Raw genomic sequence first — 24,240 nt, 5'->3', positions numbered from 1 at the left:
TTGCCTTATCATTCATTAAGTCATACATTTGTTCTGTGTGGTTTTCTGCATGTGTTTTGGTTTTCAATTATAAAGGTATAAAATATCAAATCAGGGACTTCTAATTCCAGATATGGTAGGCTGATAATGGCTGACAAAGGTATATCCACACCCTGATCTCTGGGACCTGTGAATGTTACCTATTTCAAACAGGTGTGTTTTTTTGTTTGTTTTGTTTTGTTGTTGTTTTCTGAAAGATTTTATTGGGAAAGGGGAACAGGACTCTATTGGGGAACAGTGTGTACTTCCAGGACTTTTTTCCAAGTCAAGTTGTTGTCCTTTCAGTCTTAGTTGTGGAGGGCGCAGCTCAGCAGCTCCAGGTCCAGTTGCCTTTGCTAATTGCAGGGGGCTCAGCCCACCATTCCTTGTGGACTCCAGGAATCGAACTGGCAACCTGTGGTTGAGAGCCCGCGGGCCCATGTGGGAATCGAACCCGTACCTTTCCAAGTTAAGAGCATGGAGCTCTAACGCCTAAGCCACAGGGCCGGCCCCTCATGGGGCGCTTTTTGACGAGGATCCAAAGACGACAGAAGCAATGCGGCCTCCTCCCTAAGGGTCAGTATCTTGAAGTGGACCCCATACCTACCTCCCACACCGCTCTCTTCTTCCTTGAATTTGTGCGTCATAACCCTCTGACCTAGTCCATAACCCTCTGACCGAGTCCATAACCCTCTGACCGAGTCCATAACCCTCTGACCTAGTCCACACTCTACTGCGGAGTGATCTGACGTCGCGCAATTCCCACTCTGGTCCCCGTGGCTGCTCAGGAGGACGGTAGGCGCCCTCATGACCTCATCAATGTGGCGGCCGGAAGCGGCTCGCAGGAAGGAGAGGTGTGGCACCCCAAGGTCACTTCCGCTTCCGTTGGCGCAAGCGCGCTCATGTCTTCTGCTACCGTGACTAAGATGGAATCGTTCTGCGAGTCGCGGTCCGGGCTGTGGGCTGGGGGTCCGGCCCCGGGGCAGTTTTACCGCGTCCCGCCCACTCCCGGCTGCTGGGTGGACCCGGCGTCCGCGCTCCACGGCGGCCCGATTACGCGCACTCAGTAAGTTGTGGGAGGCCCGGCGCGGCCGGCGGGTTCCGAGAGAGCCGGGGATGGCGAGGGGCGAGCTCGGGCCGCAGAGGCCGGGGAAGGGAAGGGGCCACGGAGAGCCCGGAGCGGAGCCCGCCGCGCGGGCAGCGCACTCAGGCCCTTCCCCGGCCTCCCTCCCTCTGTCCAGGAACCCCATGGTGACCGGGACCTCCGTCCTGGGCGTGAAGTTTGACGGCGGCGTGGTGATTGCAGCAGACATGCTGGGCTCCTACGGTTCCCTGGCTCGTTTCCGGAACATCTCCCGCATCATGCGAGTCAACGACACCACCATGCTGGGGGCTTCCGGAGACTACGCCGATTTCCAGTATTTGAAGCAGGTTCTCGGCCAGATGGTGTAAGTCTACTGGAGAGCAGGCGAAGTTCCCAAGTGCGGAGGGGGATCCGCGCTTTGTTTCGTCCCCTTAAGAAGTGCTGAGGTGGGGGCACTTGAGGCTGCAGCAGCGGCCAGGGAGGCTTGTTGGGGGTCGGACAGGGGGCGTGCAGTAAATAGCTTTCCACATCAGGGAGTGTAAAGTGGGGATGACTGTGTGGACGTCTTTTTTTTTTTCGGGGTATGGAAATCCCGACTTTCATGCTGTCCCTTTTCTGACCATCTTTTCCTAAGGATTGATGAGGAGTTGTTGGGAGATGGGCACAGCTACAGCCCCAGAGCTATTCACTCCTGGCTGACCAGGGCCATGTACAGCCGCCGGTCCAAGATGAACCCCCTGTGGAACACCATGGTCATCGGAGGCTATTCTGATGGAGAGAGGTTGATTTGAACATAGATAACTTATTTCCTTGACAATCTAACCTCTGGTGCCTGTGTAGGGTCTGTGTCTTACCCCTGAGCAAATCCCGCTTCTAACTCAGATCCCATGAAATCCCGCTTCTAACTCACACCCCATGGCCCGCATCCTTCAGCTAAGATACAGGAACCTAAGGTGACATCAGTTCTTTGACGTGTTGTGTCCTGTTAGCTTCCTGGGTTACGTGGACATGCTTGGTGTCGCCTATGAAGCCCCTTCGCTGGCCACTGGTTATGGTGCATACTTGGCCCAGGTAAGCAGTCAGTTGAGAGATGCAGGAGGGGGAGAGACAGAAGGTAGTGGGGCTTAGTGGGTTGTGTGCTTGTTCTTCCCTTGAAATTCTGACGTGAAGAAAAGGTTAGGATCCCTACTGCTGGGCAGATGGTTCTCTTTGTGGTCCACTTATGTTCCAATGACAAGGTAGTACGTTCAGGAGTCAGTAGATATGTGGAAAGAGGACACCCTAGAACTTTCTTTTTAGGTAGGTCTTAGCACAAGTAAAGAGAGTTCCTACTGGTAAGGCAACAGGTGGAATGTCACCTTTCCACTGATTTGTGCATATTGCACCATGGATTTGAGACAAATCGCTTGGTATTCAGCCCGATATCTCCCATGTTTTTTCCCCCTTAATCTCTAGCCTCTGCTGCGAGAAACTCTGGAGAAGCAGCCAGTGCTGAACCAGACTGAGGCCCGAGAGCTAGTGGAACGCTGCATGCGAGTGCTGTACTATCGAGATGCCCGTTCTTATAACCGGGTGAGGAGGGGTGTGAAGAAAGGTGATGGGGCTCTAATTGGCAGGTTCTGGGTACATGCAAATGCCTGGGGTCTCTGTGGTTTGAAGAACAGATTGCCCCACGTTACTGTCTCCTCTTTTCATACTAGGGCAAGACCTTCTACTTGACCTTTGACCAGGCCCGAGACCCATTTCATGTGGGGGTGGGCATTTTCATTGAGAGCTCTGCTTTCTTTTCAGTTTCAAATCGCTACTGTGACCGAAAAAGGTGTTGAAATAGAGGGGCCACTGTCTGCAGAGACCAACTGGGATATTGCCCACATGATCAGGTGACTGAAATTAAAATTACAGTAGAAAAAAACAGGTGGTAGAGGAGCTGGGAGGCTCCTTGGCTTGCACTAAGCTGTGTTCTTCTGAAATCTCAACCCAGAAATTGTCTGGGTGGAATGTGTTTTGGTTGGAGGATAGAGCTGCTTTTGGGAATTGATTCCTCTCCCTATGGCTTCACAATTTTATGCTCTCTTCCTTTTTAGCGGCTTTGAATAAAATACCGGAGGATTATCCAGAACTGAAGTTGTACCCTTCTTCCAACTTTGAACTTGGCTGGTTCAAAGGTAGACTTTTCTTTTTGTAAAATAAAAACAACTCTTGAAATGCTTGCCGACTGGTTGTATTCTGTCTGACTAGGTCACACCAAGAGTGAAACCACTAAGTACTGCCATATGCCATCTCCCTCCCTGGTCAGAGAACCCTGGGGCTCTTGGTTTTTACAGCAAATAGTTCTCTGCATGACAATACAGAAAACCCACTACCAGCTTCATTTGGGTCTGTACTGAAGGCAGCTTTGTGTAGAAGCCAGGCGTAATCCTTGTGTGATAACATAATTGGCCTTTGTGTTTAGTATTTTTCCACCCTTGCGCTAGATTCTAATATAGTTTCTGGTTAATGTTGGCTGCAAATGTGGTTTTAGTTAAAACACCATTTCAAAGATAGAAATGTAGCATGTATTAGAGCTGCTCTGTATAAGGTTACCCCCAGGTTGGAACCTACAGCCTCAATCCCTCCCCCGTCCAACCTCCATATGGAGAATACTAAGTAATTTCAACATTTAACCTAAACGTGTCTAAATCTAATTTCTAGTGCTGTCACAAAACCTCACGCAAGTTGTTCATTAAAAAGTCCTAGTTGCGGTTGTGAGACAGTTGGGGGCATTAGCGAAATTCCACCCCTGGAATGGTGTTAAACCCAATTTTAAAAATACACCATAGGTAATTCTGATATATATTCTCTAAACCTTTTTTAAAAAGTAGTGTAGTTAGCAAACCCAAAACTGACAGAAATTCAGTGATGAGAGAGATGAGAAAACAAAACATCCCTCCATTTCTGACATCCATGATCACGAGTACATGTAAGCAAAAGAAAACCATGAGCTTTCAATTTGAATATTCTACACATTCAGTCTCAACACAGAAATTATTCAATAAATACTTGTTTATTGATTAAACTGAATTATAAAAAAAAAACAAAAAAAAGTCCTTCTACTACTAAGCCATGCAGGCGGAGTCCACAACGGTAACTTCCTGGCCAAAACCCAGCTGACCCCCTGTTGGTATTATGGTCTTAAAACAATGAGCCATTGAGAAGTCCTAGTGTGCAGAGGCCAGGAACTCAGCTCTAATGCTGGGGCTGCAGAGACTACCAGGGGGAGGATTAGGTCGCTGTAGACGGAGGTGACCATAGTTCTTGATCTTTGTGAAAGGCAAAGGGTTGACTTGAAAGTCCATATTCTGTCAGTGGCATCAGGCGAAAAGCTGGGGAAGGGAAACCCAGAAAGATCCTCCGTTCAGTTTTCAGATGTACAGAGCTGGCCAAGCTGTTTATGGGAGGGGTCAGTCCAGTTCACTATATTATAGTGTTCTGGGGGTTACAAAACAAACAAAAAAATGGGGGTGAGGAGAAACAGGTGGTAACAAACATCACACCTGTACCACCAGGCCCATCACATCTTGAACGTTTGCCAGTCTGTGAAAGCCTATTAAAATAGGGTTACCTAGAAAATAAAAACAAAACACATTGTTTATAAACCCATATCCCCTCATTTTATTAAATGTTCCACTTATGTACATTCTAAAGACGAACCATTTACAAGCCTGCAGGTTGCCTCCTCGGCTCACAGGAGGCAACGCTGCCGAAAGCCTCAGGATGGACAGAAGAATGGTGTAGCTGTGGGAAAAATGGACTTGGATTTTTGTTCCTTTTCTCTATGTTATAGTACATTTTAGTTTATAACCATGAGTACATACAATTTTTTAAAAAATCCCTCATGCAAACTGTAGAAAAAATTTTTTCCTTGAAGCTGGCAGTGAAAAATAAAATTCCTGTCTTTTTCTTTGTGCACATCCCCGTATGTTTCTTCTTCAGGTCAGATTCTTCTCTAAGCATTAAGAGAAACGGGAAAGCCACAGGGTAAAAGCAGGACTTCAACAAGTGGTCTGTCTTTCAAGTTCAACACTTAAGTTCTTGCACAATTCGCTCCTGGCTGTACGACATGTGGTCTCTTGAACAGGCACGCTGTCCACTCAACAGATGAAGTTCAAGGCGGGGACTGCCCCTGGGGGGTCTGCAGGATGAAGACCCCACACTGGGAACAATTCCTGCCCTAACTCTCGTGTGGTCACCTCAGTACCTCTTGCTTGCTAATGACTCGTGTATGAGGCTTTGTCCAGGGTGATGGTGTGAGAATGGGCGCAGGGGCCAAGGATGGCAAGTGCAAAGGATACTGATTCTGTCGTGTTTTTGTTGGAGGGTGGGTGGTGAGGGAACAAATTCTATTCATCATTCTGGATGACTCAAGGTGGTTTCATGCATTTTTAAAGCCACAATTTTATATCTAGAGTTGCTGTAGAAACCAACATCTCTGGAGAGGGAAGGTAAGAAAGGAGGAGAGAGTTCAGTGGGATTTTTTTTTTTCCATTTTCATTTTTATATAAAAGTGTTAAGACCACAATGAAAAAAGTTTTTTATCCATATATAATAAACCAGTTTGTGAGCTACATAATTTTATCTTTCCCATCTTCAGAAATGTTCTCACATTGACAATAGTTGGATAGCATCATGCCGCCGTTGGCCACACAGTAAAACAAACTAACAAACCCAGATGTACTATGATACAATTGAGGTAAAAGGGGAAACAAAAAGTTTAACATTCACCCACGAAGTATTTTTTTTCCTTTTCTTGATTTTGTCAGAAAAATACCAAACACAGTGATTTCAATTTTTAAAAAAAGTCACAAAAACCTGTTTTTAGCATAAGTGAATGACCAATGGGCCAGCTCCTCGGCTCAGACGTGATTACTATTGGTTTTCCTAATAATCCACAAATCCACAGGGAAATTAAGTCATTATCAGGGGCAGCGGTGGCATAAAATTAAAAAATATAAACCAAATACCCCACCTGGTATACCCCCTTTTCCCTAAACCCCTCACCCCTCCCTCACACTTTCCCACCCCCAACTCCACACCCCCACTTGACCCCCCCTCAAATCTCCATCAGATCTAGGTCAGCTTCTTCAAAGCCGTAGAAAGACTCGGTCTCGCTTTCACCCTCAAAGAGCTGGTGAAGGCTCTCAGGCTCAACTGTCTCTTCCGGAGATGACCTGGGCCGCGGAGTGGAAGCCGAGGGCTCCTCAGACTGTTCCCCACTCAGCTTCAGCTGCTCCTCCAGGGAGGCGATTAGCTCCTCCTGCATGTCAGCATTTCTCGTGGGGGAGTTCATGTTGCCATCGGGGCCAGGCAGCACGCTGGCCACCAGGAAGGACCGCTGCACCAGCTCGGGACAGTCCCCAATGACGGCCAGCACCTCGGCCAGCCAGGCCAGCACCAGCTGCAGCAGGACACCAGAATCACAGGCACTATCCGCCATTTCCCGGGCCTGCTCCTTCCACTTTTTGTGCAGGAAGTTCTTGACCGTTCGTTTGATGCACACATCTAAGGGCTGGATTTTGGAGCTGCAGCCTGCTGGGACCACCGCGGGGAGAGTGCTGGAGGCACTGAGCAAAGCCAGCACCTCCTCTGACAGGTGGCTGCGGTGGCAGTCCATGACCAGCATGCCTTTGCTGCGCTGGCAGGCCGTGTGCTTCCGCCACACGCGGGTGGCCCACAGCTCCATGATCTCGTCGTCACTGTAGCCGCTCTCCTTGGCCTCCAGCAAGATGGAGTCCGGCATGTCAGCGGGCCGGTCCACGTGTCCTCGGTAGCAGACCAGGGTGGGGAGGACCGTGCCGTCGGCCAGAATGGCCAGCACCACGTCACACCACGGCTCCCCCGTGCCCACCGTCTGCAGGGCGTTCTCCTTGCGGTCGTCACTGCTCAGCACCTCCGTATCCAGGAACAAGGAGATCTCATCAATGGCCACGATCATAGCCAAGGAGAGGTCCTGGTTGTGGATCTGCCGCTGGACGAACTCAATGAAGAGTCCCGCGCTCTCCGCCACGTCCTTCGGCAGCGTGTGCGCCACGGCGCGCCGCGCGTGGGGCGTCAGGTGGTGCCGCAGCATGAAGCGCACGGCCCACTCGTAGGAGATTTTAAACCCCCCCTCCAGAGCACGTCCTATTTTGGTGGCCTTCTGGAACAAGGTCTCCTCATTCACGGGCAGCTGCTGCTCTCGCTGGGTCAGCACCCACTCAGCCAGTTTCTCTTCCGCCTCGAAGCTCAGGTATTTGCCCTCTAGGTTCTCCCCCTGGGAGGCCTGGAAGCGCCGCAGCCAGCGGCGAATACGCCGCTGCGGGTTCCGGAAGTGCTCGGCCGCCTGCTCAGTGTTACAGCACAGGGCGAACAGCACCGCGCGGAGCTTCTTCACCGACAGCTGCTCCTTCTTGCCAACCCCACCGCTGTTCCCGCCCCCCGCGGTGGGCTCGGGATCCTGGGTGGCGGGGCTCCCTTCGTCCTGCTCGTCCACATTCAGACATTCGGCCCCCTCTGCGGCCAAGGGCGGAAGGGCTGAGGGCTGGGGCGGGGTGGAGGTTGGCGGAGGGGTGGCGGTGGATGCCGGGGACGGGAGTGCCTGGGCCACGGGAGGCGGCAGCTCTGCAGGATCAGCTGGGGCGGCCCCCGCAGACTTCACAGTGGCAGCTTTGTTAGGGGGGAGGGAAGGGGGAGGGTACATGTTCTTCAAGTTCCGGTCATGCACTCGGTCACGCGTCTGGCCAAGCCTAAGGGTCAGCAAAGACAGGAAGACTAAGTTAAACCAGCAAAACGAAACAACAACAGTAATAGTAATTAATAATAATAAAGACCAAACACACTGCGAAACAGAAACGAAACCATGAAGGGAGTCTGTTACCTTGAGTGAGATATCCAAGTCAGTCCTGTGACAAAATGAGACAATAAGAAAAAGTTAGCTCCGTGGAGAAACGAGCCTTCCAAAGACAGTGTCTGGGATTTCAACCAGAAAAGCAAAGCGACTACCTGCTCAGTCTTATACACACTTCAGCTTGGATCGCTCCCACTGGGTGGAGTATGTGGAAAGAGTGGATGGTCAGGCCCCGCAGGGATGCTTCTGGCGCACTGTCCCCTGTATCCTCCTCGCTTTTTCTTGCCCTCCCAAGCCCCCCCTCCTACTTACCTCGCGGCAGGATGCTGCTGGATCTGTGCGAGGGGTTGAATACCAAATGCTTGGCCATAGCATCTCCCACAGAGGTAACAAAGGTACAGGACGTGCAGGCCAGCTTGATTCCACTACGAGAGAGAGCCAAGAGAACCTAAGACACACGCAGCAGGGACGCTAGGGGAAAGCTAGGAGGCGTACTTAATAAAGGGGCGTCCCTCCTTATCACATGCCCACCCTCCCCGAACAGTTACAAGGCGCCAATGTAAAAACTTGAAAAATTAAGAGACCGTCCGTCACTTTTCCTTACCTCACAGAATTTTTAAACAAAGCCAAATACTTGGGGCTCTTCCGTGGAACATGATTGCTGAGAAACAAAGAAACGGTGGTGTGAGTCCCAGGGCTCTGCAGGTTGGACTAGAGATCAGCACCAGACAGAGGCCCCATCGAGACCCCCTTCTCGGCATCCTAGCTCAGCCCAAGCCCGTTCTCCTATCGTATTCCTCTTTTCACTAACACGCTTGTGAGCCACGGAGGCCTGTAGAAATGCACACTGGACCGCACAGGCTGGGGGGGGCCCGGCGGCTGCGCTCCTAACGTGCTTCCGGGAGCGGGGCCGGTCCTTGGACCACACCTGGAGAAGAAGTCCCGCCAGAGCAGAGCAAGAGCAGCCAGCCATGTGAACACAGACTGGCTGCTTCCCCTGCTCGGTGAGGGACAACAGCTCTAAGAGTGGAGGAGAAAACATGCTGTGTGAATAGGGGAGGGTCCTGAGGGAAACTCCCAGAGGGAAACCCTGGTTACTCGTGACTTACTTGATCATGTGGTTGGCATACGCTCGAGAGCAGCACGTGCTATAGCGGCACAGAGAGCAGTGAACGTAAGTTGGGAAATGATTCGGGAAATCCGGGATCTCAAAGCTGCACTCCAGACACGTCTGCCGGCCCATGACACTCCTGTCAAGCAACAGGGAAGATGCTCATCACTGCCTCTGGAGCCCCACCTGCAGGGCCTTCCGACGACAGGCGGGGCGGTGCACACGGCTGCCCCACTGCACCGGCCACAGGCACCCATCCCCCCAGCCTCCAGCAGGTGGCACTGACATTTTCCGGACTGCTCTCTTCTGGATGCTGCGCTGGACAGGGGGGTAGAGGAAGACGGGCAGAGGGTCTGTTGAGCTCAGCGATCCTGCCTCCTGCAAGGCGCTGGCAGGTGCGTCACTGGAGGAGACGGGGACAGTTCGTGGCTGCCCTCGGGAAGCCCGGATTGTCACCTGTGGGTCAAGCAAAGGGACGATGAGACATGCGCAAGCACAGACTGGAAGGCCCTCCTCCTCCTGGGTCTGTACGGGAAATGGTGCCAAAGGCTCTACCTTGGTGCCTGGTTTCAAACCTTCCAGCTGTTTGGGTTTACGGAAGGTTTTATGGTGCTGAAGCTTGTGTTCAATTTTGTCCTTGGCGAAGAGAAACTGCAGCCGGCATTTGTTGCAGTGATAAACGTTCCTCTTCTGAATGGGGGGAAAGAGCAAGAGTCTTTTAATGGTTCCCAGTGAATTTTCTTTCCTGAGAAGGCAGGCCAACCACAGCATTCCTCCCACCTTTCTGTTGGTGATTTAAGAATAAGAAAGTAATACGTGACCCCACAGCCAAACGCTAGAATCCCCACCTCCCACTCTGCCAAAAAAAGGTGGGCTCAAAATCAGGATGACTAGTTCCCCAAACCATGTCTCCCTAAGTCACTCTGGTCGCCTGGATGAGTGGTGAGGCTTTACCTGCCCCTGCTTTATCTTTACAATAAGGACATGCCACCTACTTCTGAACAGTGTTCGTTCTCAGTTTTTTTAAATGCAAGAAAATGTACATGGTGAAAAGAAATCATACTTCTTATTCTATGCTCCTTCATATTGTAAGTTTGCCTTCAAGTCTGGCCCTCGCTCCCTTTGCACAGAAACAACGCGTTCCTCGTTTCTTTGATGGACGGTCTGCATCTAATGATGTAACAGGCACGTATGTCTCGGTCACCACCCTCTTTTCCTTTTACAACATAAATGGCGGTGCTCTTCCACACCTTGCTGGTTTTCCTGTTAACACACCAGCTGACACGGAGATGCCTCCCTGTGGGCCAGACCCTCTGAGGATTCCAACGGCCGAGCAGTGAGGTCCTTCAACAAGACCCATGTCTGATTCTCTCCCCTAGAAGGGGAGGCTATAACCTCTGAGTTACAAGTGACAATTTCCATGCCGCTACATCAGAGGACGACCAGCAGTCACTACTGTGCAGATGAGTGCGTGCATGTGCGAGCGTGTGCTCGTGCACTCACGTGTACCCATCTTGTTCTCCATGTTATGCCCTCTCTGTTCCTTCGCTCTCCTCTAGCAGCTCCTTTCTTGCAGCATCTTACAAGGCCACGTCTATTCCATCTTAAAAACAGCCACGACAAATTCTCCCTGGCCGCCTCTTCCCCAGGTCACCCTCGGTCCCCGCCTTCCGAGACAAACTGCTTTAAGGAAGTGGCCTCCATTTCCTTCCCTCTCATCATTTGTCCTGCTGAACCCCGAATTCCACCCCACCAACCAACAAAACGCTCCAGTTAAAGGTCAGCCCCTAAGTTTCTACCTTCTTGATACCTTCCGGTAATATTTTGATCACACCCTTTTCTTCAAAACACTTTCTCCTTCCCTCAGCTTCCACTACACCAAGATCTGCTTTTCCTGCTGGGACTATGGTCCTGGCTTTGTGGATGGAGACTTAGGGCCCTAAGCTTCCATCTTATTCTCAGTGGTGGGGATGAGAAGACGGAGGGATGGCGGCATGGCACTTACACGTTTCAAATCCACTGGATTCATGTAACGATGGCTCCTAAGCACCTTTCCTACAACCCAGGTTCTTCTTCCAGGCCGACACGCCAGCTACCTGCTCGGTAAGCAGCCACAGAGCATCGCAGACTCTGCCACCTCAGGACACTCGTGTTTCTCTCACTACATAGTCCCACCACTCACCCACGTGCCCGTGCAGAATCTCAGGCACCAGGTTTTAACTACTCCCTTGCGACCTTCACCTAATCCGCCCCTGAGTCATAAATACCACTTCACTTGCCAGCATCTCGCAACTCTCCCCTTTTTCTTCATTTCCAACGCCAAAAGCCACTATCGTCTCTCTCCCAAACAGAACAGGCCTTTGGCTGGCTGGTCTCCCCAACTGTAGTCTTAACCTCCTTCAGTTCACTGTCCTCAGTGCAGCCCGTGTCATCATAACTAAAAGCGGATTTGAACACGTCACTCCAGGACTTAAACACCCCTTTAATGGCTTCCCAATGACTTAATGATAAGTTCTAACTCCTTTTCACAGTTACAAAATTCTCCACAGTGTTCCCTACCTTCCACCCTACTCCGTATCCTACACTCCAACTGTTCTGAGCTGTTCTCAGTTCCCGGAAGCGCCACTCTCTCGCCCGTGCCTCTGAGCCTGTGCCTCTGAGCACACTGTTCTGTTTCACTTCTCTGGCCCATCTTTGCTCGCCCTTCCGGTCTTCAACACCCTTCCTGCTGGAAGCCTCGCTCGGCTCCCAGAACAGGTATGTGCTTTTCTGTATCCTGTATTTCCCCAACACAACATTCGTCATGCTTTATTGTACTGTTTAGTTTCTCGCTTGCCACGTAGCCCAATGCAATGCGTATAACCGAAATTCAATAAACTTTTGCCAACGTATCTATCTTCTTCTGTACAAAAATAACTTGCCTAGCTTAGTAGCTGTAAGTTTAAAAAATGCGAGTATGGGAAGCGCTCGGTGCCTGGTACCTGGTGCCTCATGTAATGCTGCTGGAAGGCATTGCCGTTTTTGAAGACCTTCAGGCAATAGGGGCAGAGCAGGTGCCGTGTGTCCTCGTGGATCATCCGGAAATGGACGTCTACCTCAGAGTAGAGTGACGAGCGGTACTGACACACCTGAGGCACAGGACAGGGGACGTCAGCTAAGAGGGAAGCGAACAACCGAGGCCCCAACAAAGAGGAAGCAACAAAAACATTAAAACGTGAAAGAATTTTCCTGAATGTACAGGAATCAAATTCTTATTCTGACTTTGTAACACAGGCCTCTGTTTGGGATGAATTCAGCCGCGAATTGAGGTAAAAATGGGGAAGGACAGGGAAGTCTGAGAACAACCCAAGTTCTGTGACTAGAGGAGCAGAGTTTTCTCTGTCCAGCTCCAAAGGGCAAGTTCAGGAGACAGACCCTCCCTAACTACACATATATGCTCCTTTATGTTTTCTCCTCCTTCTGCATCTCCTCAACGTTCCTGAAACTGAGTGTGTGCGGTAACATTCAGCAATGCTCACGAATGGATTCTTTATATTCAGCCTGAGAGCAGGAGGGCTAATGCTCCCTGGAGAGATGGGCCATACCTGGCAAACGTAAGGCATCTCTCCAGGCTTATGAGTGTCCTTCATATGCTGGAGAAACAGCGGCTCACTCTCGAACGCCCACTCACAGATCTTGCACTTGGCTGTAAGAAGAAAAGCAATAGATAACTCCCCCTGAAAGTAAGAGCACACTCCTCCCAGCTCATTGGGTTTTCTCAGACTTGTCCATCTTCATTCCCAGTAGTCAGGAAAATCATTGAGTCTCTTCACATGTGTGTTGCTGGTAACAACTGAGCTTGCCTCAAGCTCCGACTTCTTACCAAAGCTCCATTCTAGATCGTGAACTGTCTGCAACACCTTTCTAATGGGACATTCTACCGTCAATCCTCTCCTGCTTCCCACTGTTTCCTTCCCACTGTTTCCTTCCCTCACCTACTCCTGGGCTCAAATCTTGAGCACTATCTGACTCCAAATCCCTGTGTTCTGTCACCATTATCTCAAAATGCATCTAGGAATTGTCTTATCTTCATTCCCTCAGACAAAAACTCGGTAGAAGTCCATATGATTGCCTACTGCTAATTGGCTTACTTCCAATACCTCCTGTTTCTCCAATGAATACAGGGACAGTATCTAGTTTTTCGTACCATTGCCAAATGAATTCCTTCAAAATACGTTACTTACTCCTCTGCTTAAGGACAATGATTACCTCTTATGAATAATTCAACAAACATTTATTGAACATCTACTGAGTACAAATAAGAATTTGTCCTCAAAAAGCTGAGTCATGAAGAGAAGTTCTTGCCTTGTTATGAGTTATTGTTCCAGTATTAACAAATTTAAGATAACTGTGAATTTGCCATTTTGTAGAGCTTTGTAAGGCAGCAATTCTGGATTTTTGGTAAACATTTTAATTGCTACACATTTTGAATTACATAAGCAAAATAAAGACAGGTATTTGTATTTTTCTTACTGTCACTGGAATTATTGTCACTTTTTTGTAACTATGGAAATTGTAAATTTGAAGCTTTGAGCACTTATGGACAATGTCAAACCCCTGTCCCCCCCAAAAATGAATGAAATCTAGATAAGTCCTTAAAGTAAAATAAACAAAAACCCCCAAGTTTTCAATCTGGGGTCCAGGGAAGAGGTCTCAGGAAATGTAGGGTATCCTCTGAAATTATTTGCAAAAGAGGAAAATGTCTCTTCTTCTGGGAAGAGAATTTACAAGTTTTGTGTTCATTCTCTTAAGGGTCTACAACCCACTTAGAACCACTGCCGAAAGGTACATTAGGTGTTAGGAGGACACAGATACAGAAATAAGACATTCTGCCTACAGGAATGAGGAAAAGCTGTAAGATACGTAAGCTGCACCTTGAAAGGAGAATGGGGGTTTGCAGACATAGGAGCCGCAAGAAGATCAAGAGCAAAGGCATGGCGGTATGTAAGAGCCTGACGTGTTTGGGGAACAGTAACCAGTGGCATGATGGCATTTTCTCTCGTTTTGTCTCCCTTAGCTCTTGATTCCATTCGCTCACCCACCTTCTTTAAATAATTTTTTTCCTTTTCTAGAACACTTGCGAGCATTGGTGTTTCCCAACCTTCTGTCCAAGCCTTTCTTACTCCATGTTTTCCCTGGGCATCTCCTTCAACCTCAAAGGTGTTTCCTACAACCTACACATCAGCTCCATTGTTACCCCTGTCGCACATCATCAATAGCGACGCTTACTAAGCAATTTCTAATGCAAAAATACCGTGCTCACAGTTATGTGTATTCCCTCACACCCAGAAAATCAGTGAGACAGGAACCTAAGACATCAGTGGGGTTAAGAGATTCCGGTAACCTTTCTCATCCGTTCTGCAGGAAGAAGAAGGTGAGGAACCAGATGCAAGAGGGAGAAGAGCTGACTTTCCCAAGTGGCTGCCCCAACACTGGCCCGGCCGGCACCCTCTCCCTCACCTCACCACCTAGCAGTGTCTCACTTTGAGAAAACAGGTGTGAGTACTACAGCTCCTGCTTCCTGTTCTCCAAATAACGGGAGGATGGGGTCCTTATGCCTTCCTAAGGCTCGTCTAACCTCATCACTCCATGTAGTCCAAGATTTTATCCAGCAGGTCGTTTCCCGTCTCGAGCCGTTTCCACACAGGATCCGCCCAACACCTGGGCAAGGTGAAGCCCCTCGAAACATCTGCTGCTCAGTCCTACCTACCTCTCTCTCAGTGTACTGCCCTTAAACAAGAATGAAGAGAAACACAATGCTGTTGTGATTCTACTGCTACCGTAATTAAACATAATGAGCCACTGATGTTTGGAGACAATTCAGGAAATCCGACAGTGGACTAGGTATTAGGTAATACTAAGGTTTTATGAATAATTCTCTTAAGTCTTGAAGATACTATGACTATATTGAGAAAATTATACTTATGTTTTTAGATACATACTGAAATATTTAGGAGCAAAATACCATTGTATCTATAATTTAATTTTAAAACACCAGAAAGTGAAAATAAAAAAAGTATTTTCAAAGTTAAAGAAAAGCAGTGGGTCCCAAAATATTAACATTAAAAACCACACTACTTGCATGCAGAATCCGCTATGGGTGCAGGAAAAGGATCCAAGAATAAAATTGATATGTAAGCTAACGGTCGGGGATGAAAGAGAGTAGTAAGCCAAGAGAGAAGGATCGATGAGCTTCTGCACTGCCTTTTTTTTTCCACAAGGAAAAACTTATCTTTCCTATGTATAGTCCGTATGTCCTCACAAACGGACTAACGAAAACCCACCGACCAGATTCTGTATTAACTGAGTTAGACATTGTCACTGGGAAGGGCAGGTAAGTTATGTGGGCTGCCTGTCACTGACGGTGAAGAACTCTGGGTCTTAACCAGACCGAGCTGGTTCCTCTGCTGCTACACTGCAGTGCCGTTATGGCTGATTTCAATACCCACTCTTCCCGCAAAGGCGTCGCCCTGTGTCCCACTGTGCAATATGGTAACTGCCGGTGACGTATGCTCAGGGAACACCTGAAACGTGTGAGCCCAGACCGAGATCTGCTCTGAGAGTACTAGTACATCCACCAGGTTTCCACCAACTTTAAAAATGGTTTTAAAATTCTTTCATTTTTAAAATTTTACGTAGTTGGCACCCAATATTATATTAGTTTCAAGTGTATACACAGTGACTCAACATTTCTATACCTTATGATGTCATCACCACACTGAGTCTAGCAATCATCTGTCACTGTTCAAATATATGAAAAATCTGTTAATGGGAAAAATTCATTTTAAAATCTTGTTTCACCTTTATTTAAAATGGCTACTAAAAACCTTAAAATTAGAAGTGTGGCTCACAGTATATTTCCACTGAGCAGCACTAGCCTCAGCCACCCATGGCAGCCCCAGTCCCCTTGCCGCTGTGACCAAGGCCAAGGAGGGAGGAAGGGGAAGCATTCGCCTTGGGAGAAACAGATTCTGGAAACACACAGGAGGGTACAGTCTGTTCTTCGTCTGTGTGTGTGAGTGCAATGCCTGGGACTCACACAGCCACTCTATGGGCCAGAGACAGGAGAAAGAAAGGTCGAGAAGCAGAGCCCTCAAGTTCTGGGCATGAGGCCCTCTCAGTGAGAGGCTATAACAGACGTCCTTGCTGTTGAATGTCTTTCTAGGCAAGGTTTTTAATTTGCAGCAGAAGCATCCAGAACACGCGCATATTTCTGGTCCCTCTGTGCTTGCTCATGCCATTTCCCATCACCTAAGAGCTTTTCTTCTCTCTATCCATTAAAACCTTCCTTGTATTTAAAAGACTAAAAATTTAAGCATGACTTTCTGGGAAACCCAGCCACAGGGATCGTTCCTCCTGTCTGAACTATTGGACTATTGAGAGCACACGACGCCTATGTGTATAATAAATATACTGTGCTGTTCTCACATTTCCCCACATGTACATAAGTTTTGTTTCTGCGACAAAACTAGAAGTCCCTTCCAGGACACAGGAAGTATTCTAGAGGACTGGGCTCAAATTCTCACAATGTCACCCTACTATGACTTGATTTTTCTGAGCTCGTGGCCAGCCCATGTTCCCTCATCTGTACAGTGTAGGTAACACTCCGACTCACACTTCACTGAAAGCACTGTCTCAACGTAAAGTACTTCGTAACATTATCTTTAATCTTACATACAAACTACCAGGGGACTAGCTAAGATGGAGGTCCAAATGTAGGCGCTCCTTCTATAAAAGGACTTCGGTAATAAACCCATTACAGGTATCTCTCTCCAGTGGTCCTGAACCGCAGCCCCGACTAATTCAGGATCTGGCCCTAAACTCAAGTCGTGCTGAACAGGACAGAGGTCAGGCTTGTAAGAAAACCGTGTAAGTGAAGTAAGGAACTGATGACACACATACCAACAACTTCCTCTACAGTGTTACCCACGTGACTACAAGTAACTAAAACCGGCTCCCCCTAGTGCCAATTACTGAGAAAGAGCTAAGTGCAGCCCTCGAGTTGAAGAGTTTCCAGACTTACTGGTTGATTCATAGGGACTATGGACATTTTCCAAGTGGCACTGGAGCTGGAAGGGAGTGGAAAACTGGCGATAACAGTGCTGGCAGATAGTGTGACCATCCACCTCCCCGTTCTGCTGATCGAGTTCTACGTGGTGCTTCATATGGTTCATGAACCTGCAGCAGCACAAAATACAGAAACCATGTAAAACTCAGTAGCCTCGGAGACATGACAGAATCACAGAACAGACATTACCTGCTCCCTCTCCCCTTAGTTCCGGATAGGGAACTAAGAGTTCTGTGGAAGGAGATACACGGGTCTCCCTGACTCTACCCAACGGTGTCTTTTATTTATTAAAAGATGACTACAGTAATAGCTAAGGTACTCGCTATTGATTTTATAATAATGATAATCCTTAGAAATACTGGATAACAGAACCATTCCCCAAAGGGAAAGACTTATTAAACAGGTAAGAAAATGTCAGCCTTCTCTTCTCCAAGGTAACATCCAAGGCTCTCTGACACTCACCGAATGTTGTTCTTTAGCCTTTTGGTACAGTGTGGGCATCGGAAAGACGTGGCGACCTTCGGGAAGTTTGTGAGTTGGGCTACTTTGCCACCATCCCGCCCATAGTAGAAGTCATCCACCAGCATGATGAGCTTGGTCTGGACAGCGTCACCCACATTCTCATTTGGCTCTGGGACTTTTGTAGGTGGTGACAGCGCAGGAATTGGTGTAGAAGAGGGTGTGGAAGCAACAGGAGCTGTTTTCTCAGGGGACGGGGGCTTTGCTGCTGAGGGGACACTGGGTTCAGAATCCAGAGACTTTCCTTTCTTCTGGTATTCGACCATTTCGGGGCAACAGTACTATCAAGAAAGAAGGCATCGATCATTCTGGCTCCCCTGGGGTCTAGGGTGTGCTACTCCCCCAAGTCCAGAACATTCCTTGGTAAGTTTGGCTCTAGGTATTCTCATCCAGCTTTCGCTCTCCAATTTTCCACAGCATTTCCAAGATTCACTTTTTCTAGTGTGTATATATTTACAGCCACGTGCCACTCCAAACACCGTATCTTGTACTTCTCTTTCCTGCCTGAGCTCCTATAACCACTCACTAGCTTAACTTGGTTCTGAGCCCCCTGGCAGGAGGAAGTTCCGACCTCTGCATGTGAACTAATGTCAAAACACAAAGGCTAGAAATGCAACTGGTTAGCAGCTCCTGACTCATCTGACCATACAGCCAACTTGGTTTAGGTTCTGATTCTAACACACCTGTTCTCCTGGGCAGTTTCAAGACCCTACCATCACTAAGGAGCCAAGGTTGCATATGTTCTGATCCAGCTGAGGGTCTTTAAGTGTATCCTACCACATTCTCAAACACAGCTCTTCCAACACAGTCCCAAAGAGAAAGTAACCCTTAAAAAGCCCCCATCATCGTAGAGCCCCTGCTTCACAAGCTCCCAATATGACAGGAGGTATGCAGTGGTATCCCTTTAAGTTGGATGCCCATCACCGGCCATATCACTTACACACATGTGACCTCTCAAAGCTTCGGTTACACGGAATTGAGCGTTACACCGTGGACATCTTTTCCGTCCACCATCTTGGAGGTCAAACACGGGGACGGAAGAGGTCACTGGAAGAAGTGAGAAGCATTGATGAGATTAAGAAGATGATACTGGAAACAGATTACTGGCCTTTTGGAAAAAGGTTCCACACTCCCTGAGGGGCCTATCGAGGTTGGTCAGCAAGCACGAGATCATTAGGAGGCACGCTGCTTTCATCCTTTCTCCTACTTCTAGGCCAAGGGTCAGCAAGCTATAGCTCATAGACCAAATCCAGCCAGCGGCCAGTTTCTGTTTGGACCATGAACTAAGAATGCCTTTTACTCTTTGTTGTTGTTATACAGTTTTTTTTTTCTTTAATTGTGGTAAAATATACATAGCCTACAACCTACTTCTCAACCAATTTCAAGCATACAGTTCAGCTGTGTTAAGTACATTCTCAGTGTTGTGTAAGCAATTTCCAGAAGTCCTTTCATCTTGCAACACTGAAACCCACTAAAAAACTCCACATTCCCCCCTTTTCTTAGGCCCTGGCAATCACCATCCTACTTGTGTCTCTATGAATCTGACTACTTTAGGTACCTCACTCAGATAATGGGAATCATATAGTATTTGTCCTTTAGTGACTGGCTCACTTATCATAATGTCCTCAAGATTCATGAATGTTGTAGCCATGTGTCAGGATTTCCTTCTGTTCTAAGGCCAAACAATATACAACAACAATATACAACGGTATGTATATACATTTTGTTCATTCATTCATAGGCTATCAGACACTTGGGTTGCTTCCACCTTTTGGCTATTTGTGAATAATGCTGCTATGAACATCGGTGGACAAATATCTGTTTGGGTCCCTACTTTCAATTCTTTTGGGTACGTACCCAGAAGGGGACCTGCTGGGTCATATGGTAATTTTGTTTCATTTTTTTGTAGTAAATATCAATAGTAAAAATCATGCTATTTTACATTCCCACCGGCACTGCGCAAGGGTTCCAATTTTTCCACACCTTCACCAACACTTGTTATTTTCTGTGTTTTAGACAATAGCCACCTTAAATGGGTGTGAAGTCTTACCTCATTGTGGTTTTGATTTCCATTTCTGTAATTATTAGTGCTGTTTAGCACCTTTTCATGGACTCAATGGTTATAGTGTATCTTCTCTGGAGAAATGGCTAGTCAACTCCTTTGCCCATTTTTAAATTGGGTTGTTTGTTCTTTTGTTGTTGACTTGTAGAAATTCTTTATACATTCTGGATATTAACCCCTTACCAGAAATACGATTTGCAAATATTTTCTCCCATTCAGTGGGTTGCCTTTTCACTGCTGATAGTATCCTTTGATATGGTCTTACTTTTCTATTTGTTTTTTGTTACCTGTGTTTTTGGTGTCATATGCAAGAAATCACTGCCAAACCCAACGTCATGAAGCTTTTCCCTTGTGTTTTCTTCTAAGAATTTATAGTTTTAGCTCTTCTGTTTAGTAGGTCTTCGATTCATTGAGTTCATTTTTGTATCTGGTAAGGGTCTACCTTCATTTTTTTTGGATGTGGATATTTGGTTTTTCCAACACCATTTTTACGTTTTTAAATGGTTGAAATAAAAGCAAAAGTAGTATCTTCTGCCATATGAAAATTATAGGACATTCAGAGTCCCTAAGTACTTCCGGTGAAACTCAGCCACGCTCATTCAGTTACACACTGCCTGAGGCTGCTTTGCATACAATGCAGAGTTGAATACCTGTGACACAGACTATGTGGTACATATGGCCTAACCTACTTACTATCTGGTCCTTTACAGAGAAAGCGTGCCGACCCCTGATCTAGACCGCTGAAAACCCTCATGTTCATATCCTTCTACACCTGAAAACCTCTCGACCAAATCCCAACTTTCAAACCTTGTTTGGAAATCCAGCTCCTCGATGAAGCCATCCTTTGATGGTCCCACCCACACCTGCTCAATCAATCCATTTCACCCACCTACAAAGCACGTCCACAGAATTCCTTGTTGCTGATTCGCAAGGTTACTGTACCTTTCACTGAAGACTCAGGTCCGCTGGTTCTCTGAGAGCCATGGGCAGAGCTGTTGTTGGATACCACCATCGGCCCGGGACTCTGGCCCAGGGAAGGGATGGTGTTAAGCGTATTCACCAGTTTGGCCACTTCATTGCTATTTTCACCTGTAACTCCAGGTCGCTTCACAGTGACAAAGCTGGTAATGCTCACTGCAGGTGGAGAGGGAAAGGAGGGAGCTATGTTGGCCAAGTGAGAATCATCTGTTCTCCACCCACCACCCCGTCCCAGCTCTGCTGTCTCCTCTCCCCAAGCCTCACCTAGCTTGGGATTCGGGGTCTGGTTGGACTGGCCTGGAGGCTGAACGGCTAGCTGCCCCAAGGAGGTCGGAGGTGTGGCGGTGGGAGTGGTGGAAGTACTGGGAGTGGACTTGGTCTGCTGGGATTGGGACTGTGGGACGGTGCTTCGAATGGTGAGAGTGGCTGGGATGACGGTGGTGAAGGTGTTGGTGGTGGGCCTCACGGGCATGGTGGAGCCTGGCCTCACTGGGGTCATCTGAGAGAACACCTGGGGGACTCCAACTGTCGGCTTCACAAACTGGGTACCTGGGGCTTCAAAAGAGAGACAAAGAAAAGTACCACATCTTGATCAACAAGCTCACCTAGAATACATCCCCGTCTCCACTGGAAATATCGGGATAGGAAGAGGTTATTTCCCCAAAATGACTGGTGACCATCAGAGCTTATCAAGAGTAGCACAGAGTCTCATATCTGAGAAAGTACTAGGCATTCAAGCCTACTACTAAAAGAAATTAGCCTACATAACCAGTCTTAAAAACATTTAACTGAAGAAAGAAGATTCCCATCAACTCCTCCCCAAAATCCCTTACCACGCTGCCTTTTCTAGTCTAAGACTACAACCAGGAGTAGCTTGACTTTGGTACTGCAAGAGAAAGAATGGGCATAGCATAGGAGGCAATATGGGTATGTACAGGCCCAAAGGGCAGACTTGGTCCTGGAAAAAGCAACCTTGCTTTCTCAGAATACTAAAGGAGTCTTCCATTCTTATGTAATAAACAAACTCAAACAGAAGCCCAACTATTCGACTAGTATGTCCCAAAGATGAGAGTCTCCTGGCTCAGCTATAGACAATTCCACTGACATATGAGTATATTTAAGAAACATCAGAACTACATAGGATCAATTCAAAGACTGAAGGCAAAAAAAAAACAAAAAAAACAACAAAAAAACTACCTCTGTGGGCTCTGAGAACAATAAAACTTAGGAAGACAAACTTATAGAGACACCCTTACAACAACTCAACTAAAGTATTCTTTTTTGCACCTGAATTGTAGTAAATTTAGACACTAAATAAAGAACTGGGGGAAAATTACAAGATTTTTTAAAAATTATCTTTCACTTCAGTTTCTTCAAAAAAAAAATACTAACTAGACAATATTTATCCTCAAAGGGTATGTCATTTGTTTAACTTACATCTACAATCTATGCTATAAAATTAAAGCAAAATAGAGTTTATAATCCCACCACATATATGAGTAGAATTATAAGGAATACAAAATTTGGGAGTTTGCATTAATAATATTACTCCAGGATAACAAACTTAATAGCTGACTAAAAGGTGAGAAATAGAAAACGGACTATATAAATAAACCCAGTTTTACTACCTCCTACAGGGTGGTAAAAAGTTAAAAAGAGAAATAAATAAAACCACCACCCTGGCCAAAGGTTAGAAACAATATTCAAAAAAACGGGCTTAAATCAATATGAGGTTTATAGTTTTAGATTTTCCTTAAATACACTTTGTAAATGACCTCAAGTGTGTTGAGACAATAAAAACAAATCTTCTGAATGTGAGTGGATTCCACATGGACAGACATTTTTCCTTACCTGGGACTAGTGTAATTGGTCTAACCGTTTGGCCTTGCTGTACGTTCAGCACAATTCCAACCTGATTCATTGCATTTTGTACAGGCCGGACATTTCTTACAGGAAATCCCTGCGTTAAAAAGCAAAGTGATCTTTAACATAGAGACCCGCTAATGCTAGCAGAGACCGTAGTCAGGCCTACATCCAAAAAACTTCCCACACTCTTCCCTAGTAGTTCCCTCTCTGGAGTCAGAGCTTTTAAATGACTGAGATGAGCAATTTAGGGGTTCTGGCAAACTTTTGAGTAACAAAATATAGAAACTGGAGAACAGACTTGGGTGCATATGAGCGAAAATGAAAATCTACTTCCTGTCTTAAAAAAAACTCATCCAAAGACTGGACCCTAACCTGCTAAAGACATAGAAGGGAAAAATAAAATGACAGTAGTAATTATTCACCGGAGTGATTCAACATACAAATAATTGTAAAAAATTGTTCCAAATCCACTTCAAAGGCCATGAACCTCGGGCAAATTTCTAAGAGTTTGTAACTGAGGAAGCCACAGGCAGAGGCGAATCTGCCTTTGCACCCCACGTCCAGCATTAGGTTTTCCACTTCAATGCACATGACGTAGCAAATAAGTCATCTTCCTTCTCTTCAAAGATCTGCCCACATCTCACCAATTTCACCTAGATTTCCAAAAGCCAACGAACTCACCCCATTTTAACAAAAACGGTTCAAGCAAAGGGCGAGAAGCCCTGAGGGGCAAGTTAAGGCTTCTGAACCCAAGCTTTCCCACTAATTTCTGCCCAAACCTCCATCAGATCACTTAATAGCCCTCTAAGGGGGATGAAGAGGAGATCAGCCAGCTGTAAGCTATGTTAGGCTTTCCACAAAAGTCAGCATCAATTTACAAAACAGCCAATGAGAAAGCGCGGTCAAAAGACAGGATGCAGGACCGTTTCTCATGATGTCACAGACTCTAAGGCAGATACTCTCCTCTGCACCAAGTCCCAGGATCCCGAGTCCTACTCACCTGTGTAGTGATGAATATGGGCTGTGAGGCCACAGGGGCACTAGTCACATGATTGGCATTCTGCATGACCTGGACAGGCCTCAGTACTGGCTGACTAACCATTGTGCCCAGACCCGGGGCTGGATTCTGGGTGAGGATGAGCGGCTGGCCACCTTGTTGGACCAAAGAATTGCCAGCTAAAGGGTGAAAGGGAGAAAAAACAGCAACATAAGAAAACAAACCCACATTTTGTGAGAAACATTATGATCTTAGATAAGAAATGGTGTCCCAGATATCAAAATATCCAAGACTATCACTCACCTCAGGTTTAACGTCACCAAATTCACCAAAAATTTAAGCTTCACCCAAATCTACAACTAACAGAAAAACAGGTAGGTAGGGGAGGTTCACTAACATCTCCCCTATGTATCTTAACTAGGGATGTCTTAAAATATTAAGACCGCTACATGACTATTACTTTGACTAATTATTTAGGTGACCACACATAATCTCCCCATACCAAATCAGCCAAACAAAATAACATATAAGTTATTTTCCTAAAAAAAAAAAAAAATTTTCTTAAAAAATCTGAAAAACCAAAAGCACCACGTTTAACCTATTTTGTCAAAATGTAGTTTGCTGCTAACCCACCTT

General features: G+C 47.0%; 2 protein-coding genes across 8 annotated transcripts in view; one reads left to right on the top strand and one right to left on the bottom strand.

Annotated features, from left to right (window-relative positions):
* The first annotated feature begins 911 nt into the window (after window positions 1-911).
* Window positions 912-5,112, top strand: PSMB4 (proteasome 20S subunit beta 4). 2 transcript variants are annotated; one of them, XR_013991700.1, is made up of 8 exons: window positions 912-1,084; window positions 1,260-1,466; window positions 1,737-1,883; window positions 2,092-2,173; window positions 2,558-2,674; window positions 2,894-2,982; window positions 3,187-3,267; window positions 5,075-5,112. XR_013991700.1 is itself a non-coding variant. In XM_081025670.1 (7 exons), the coding sequence occupies exons 1-7, from the start codon at window positions 921-923 to the stop codon at window positions 3,197-3,199; spliced, it is 819 nt and encodes a 272-aa protein (XP_080881796.1). In that variant the 5' UTR covers window positions 912-920; the 3' UTR covers window positions 3,200-3,311. The 2 variants fall into 2 exon arrangements, 1 of the variants encoding a protein (XP_080881796.1); XM_081025670.1 differs by lacking the exon at window positions 5,075-5,112 and having other exon boundaries at window positions 3,187-3,311.
* Window positions 4,138-24,240, bottom strand: part of POGZ (pogo transposable element derived with ZNF domain) — a 41,052-nt gene continuing 20,949 nt past the window's right edge. For 4 of the 6 annotated variants that reach the window (XM_081025664.1, XM_081025668.1, XM_081025665.1 and 1 more), the window contains 16 exons: window positions 23,608-23,783; window positions 22,593-22,701; window positions 21,006-21,296; window positions 20,706-20,924; window positions 18,642-18,748; window positions 17,645-17,982; window positions 17,138-17,292; window positions 12,660-12,760; window positions 12,057-12,203; window positions 9,631-9,765; window positions 9,362-9,531; window positions 9,074-9,214; window positions 8,569-8,625; window positions 8,277-8,389; window positions 7,995-8,019; window positions 4,138-7,863 (listed from right to left, as the gene is read on the bottom strand). In XM_081025664.1, the coding sequence (XP_080881790.1) occupies window positions 6,192-7,863; window positions 7,995-8,019; window positions 8,277-8,389; window positions 8,569-8,625; window positions 9,074-9,214; window positions 9,362-9,531; window positions 9,631-9,765; window positions 12,057-12,203; window positions 12,660-12,760; window positions 17,138-17,292; window positions 17,645-17,982; window positions 18,642-18,748; window positions 20,706-20,924; window positions 21,006-21,296; window positions 22,593-22,701; window positions 23,608-23,783 (3,956 nt within the window). In that variant the 3' untranslated portion in view covers window positions 4,138-6,191. The remainder of the gene's footprint in view (window positions 7,864-7,994; window positions 8,020-8,276; window positions 8,390-8,568; window positions 8,626-9,073; window positions 9,215-9,361; window positions 9,532-9,630; window positions 9,766-12,056; window positions 12,204-12,659; window positions 12,761-17,137; window positions 17,293-17,644; window positions 17,983-18,641; window positions 18,749-20,705; window positions 20,925-21,005; window positions 21,297-22,592; window positions 22,702-23,607; window positions 23,784-24,240) is intronic. The other 2 variants (XM_081025667.1, XM_081025669.1) reach the window with 1 other exon arrangement.

Source organism: Rhinolophus hipposideros (assembly GCF_964194185.1).
Source record: "Rhinolophus hipposideros genome assembly, chromosome: 19".
In the NCBI taxonomy this organism is placed as follows: Eukaryota; Metazoa; Chordata; class Mammalia; order Chiroptera; family Rhinolophidae; genus Rhinolophus; species Rhinolophus hipposideros.
This window is presented reverse-complemented; position numbering and strand designations above follow the sequence as displayed.

What these genes read in the sequence shown, in the direction of transcription:
- PSMB4 (XM_081025670.1), top strand. Translation starts at nt 921, where the DNA reads ATGTCTTCTGCTACCGTGACTAAGATGGAATCGTTCTGCGAGTCGCGG. An exon ending in GGCCCGATTACGCGCACTCA is followed by an intron (nt 1,085 to 1,259) that starts GTAAGTTGTGGG and finishes CCCTCTGTCCAG; the next exon opens with GAACCCCATGGTGACCGGGA. An exon ending in CAGGTTCTCGGCCAGATGGT is followed by an intron (nt 1,467 to 1,736) that starts GTAAGTCTACTG and finishes TCTTTTCCTAAG; the next exon opens with GATTGATGAGGAGTTGTTGG.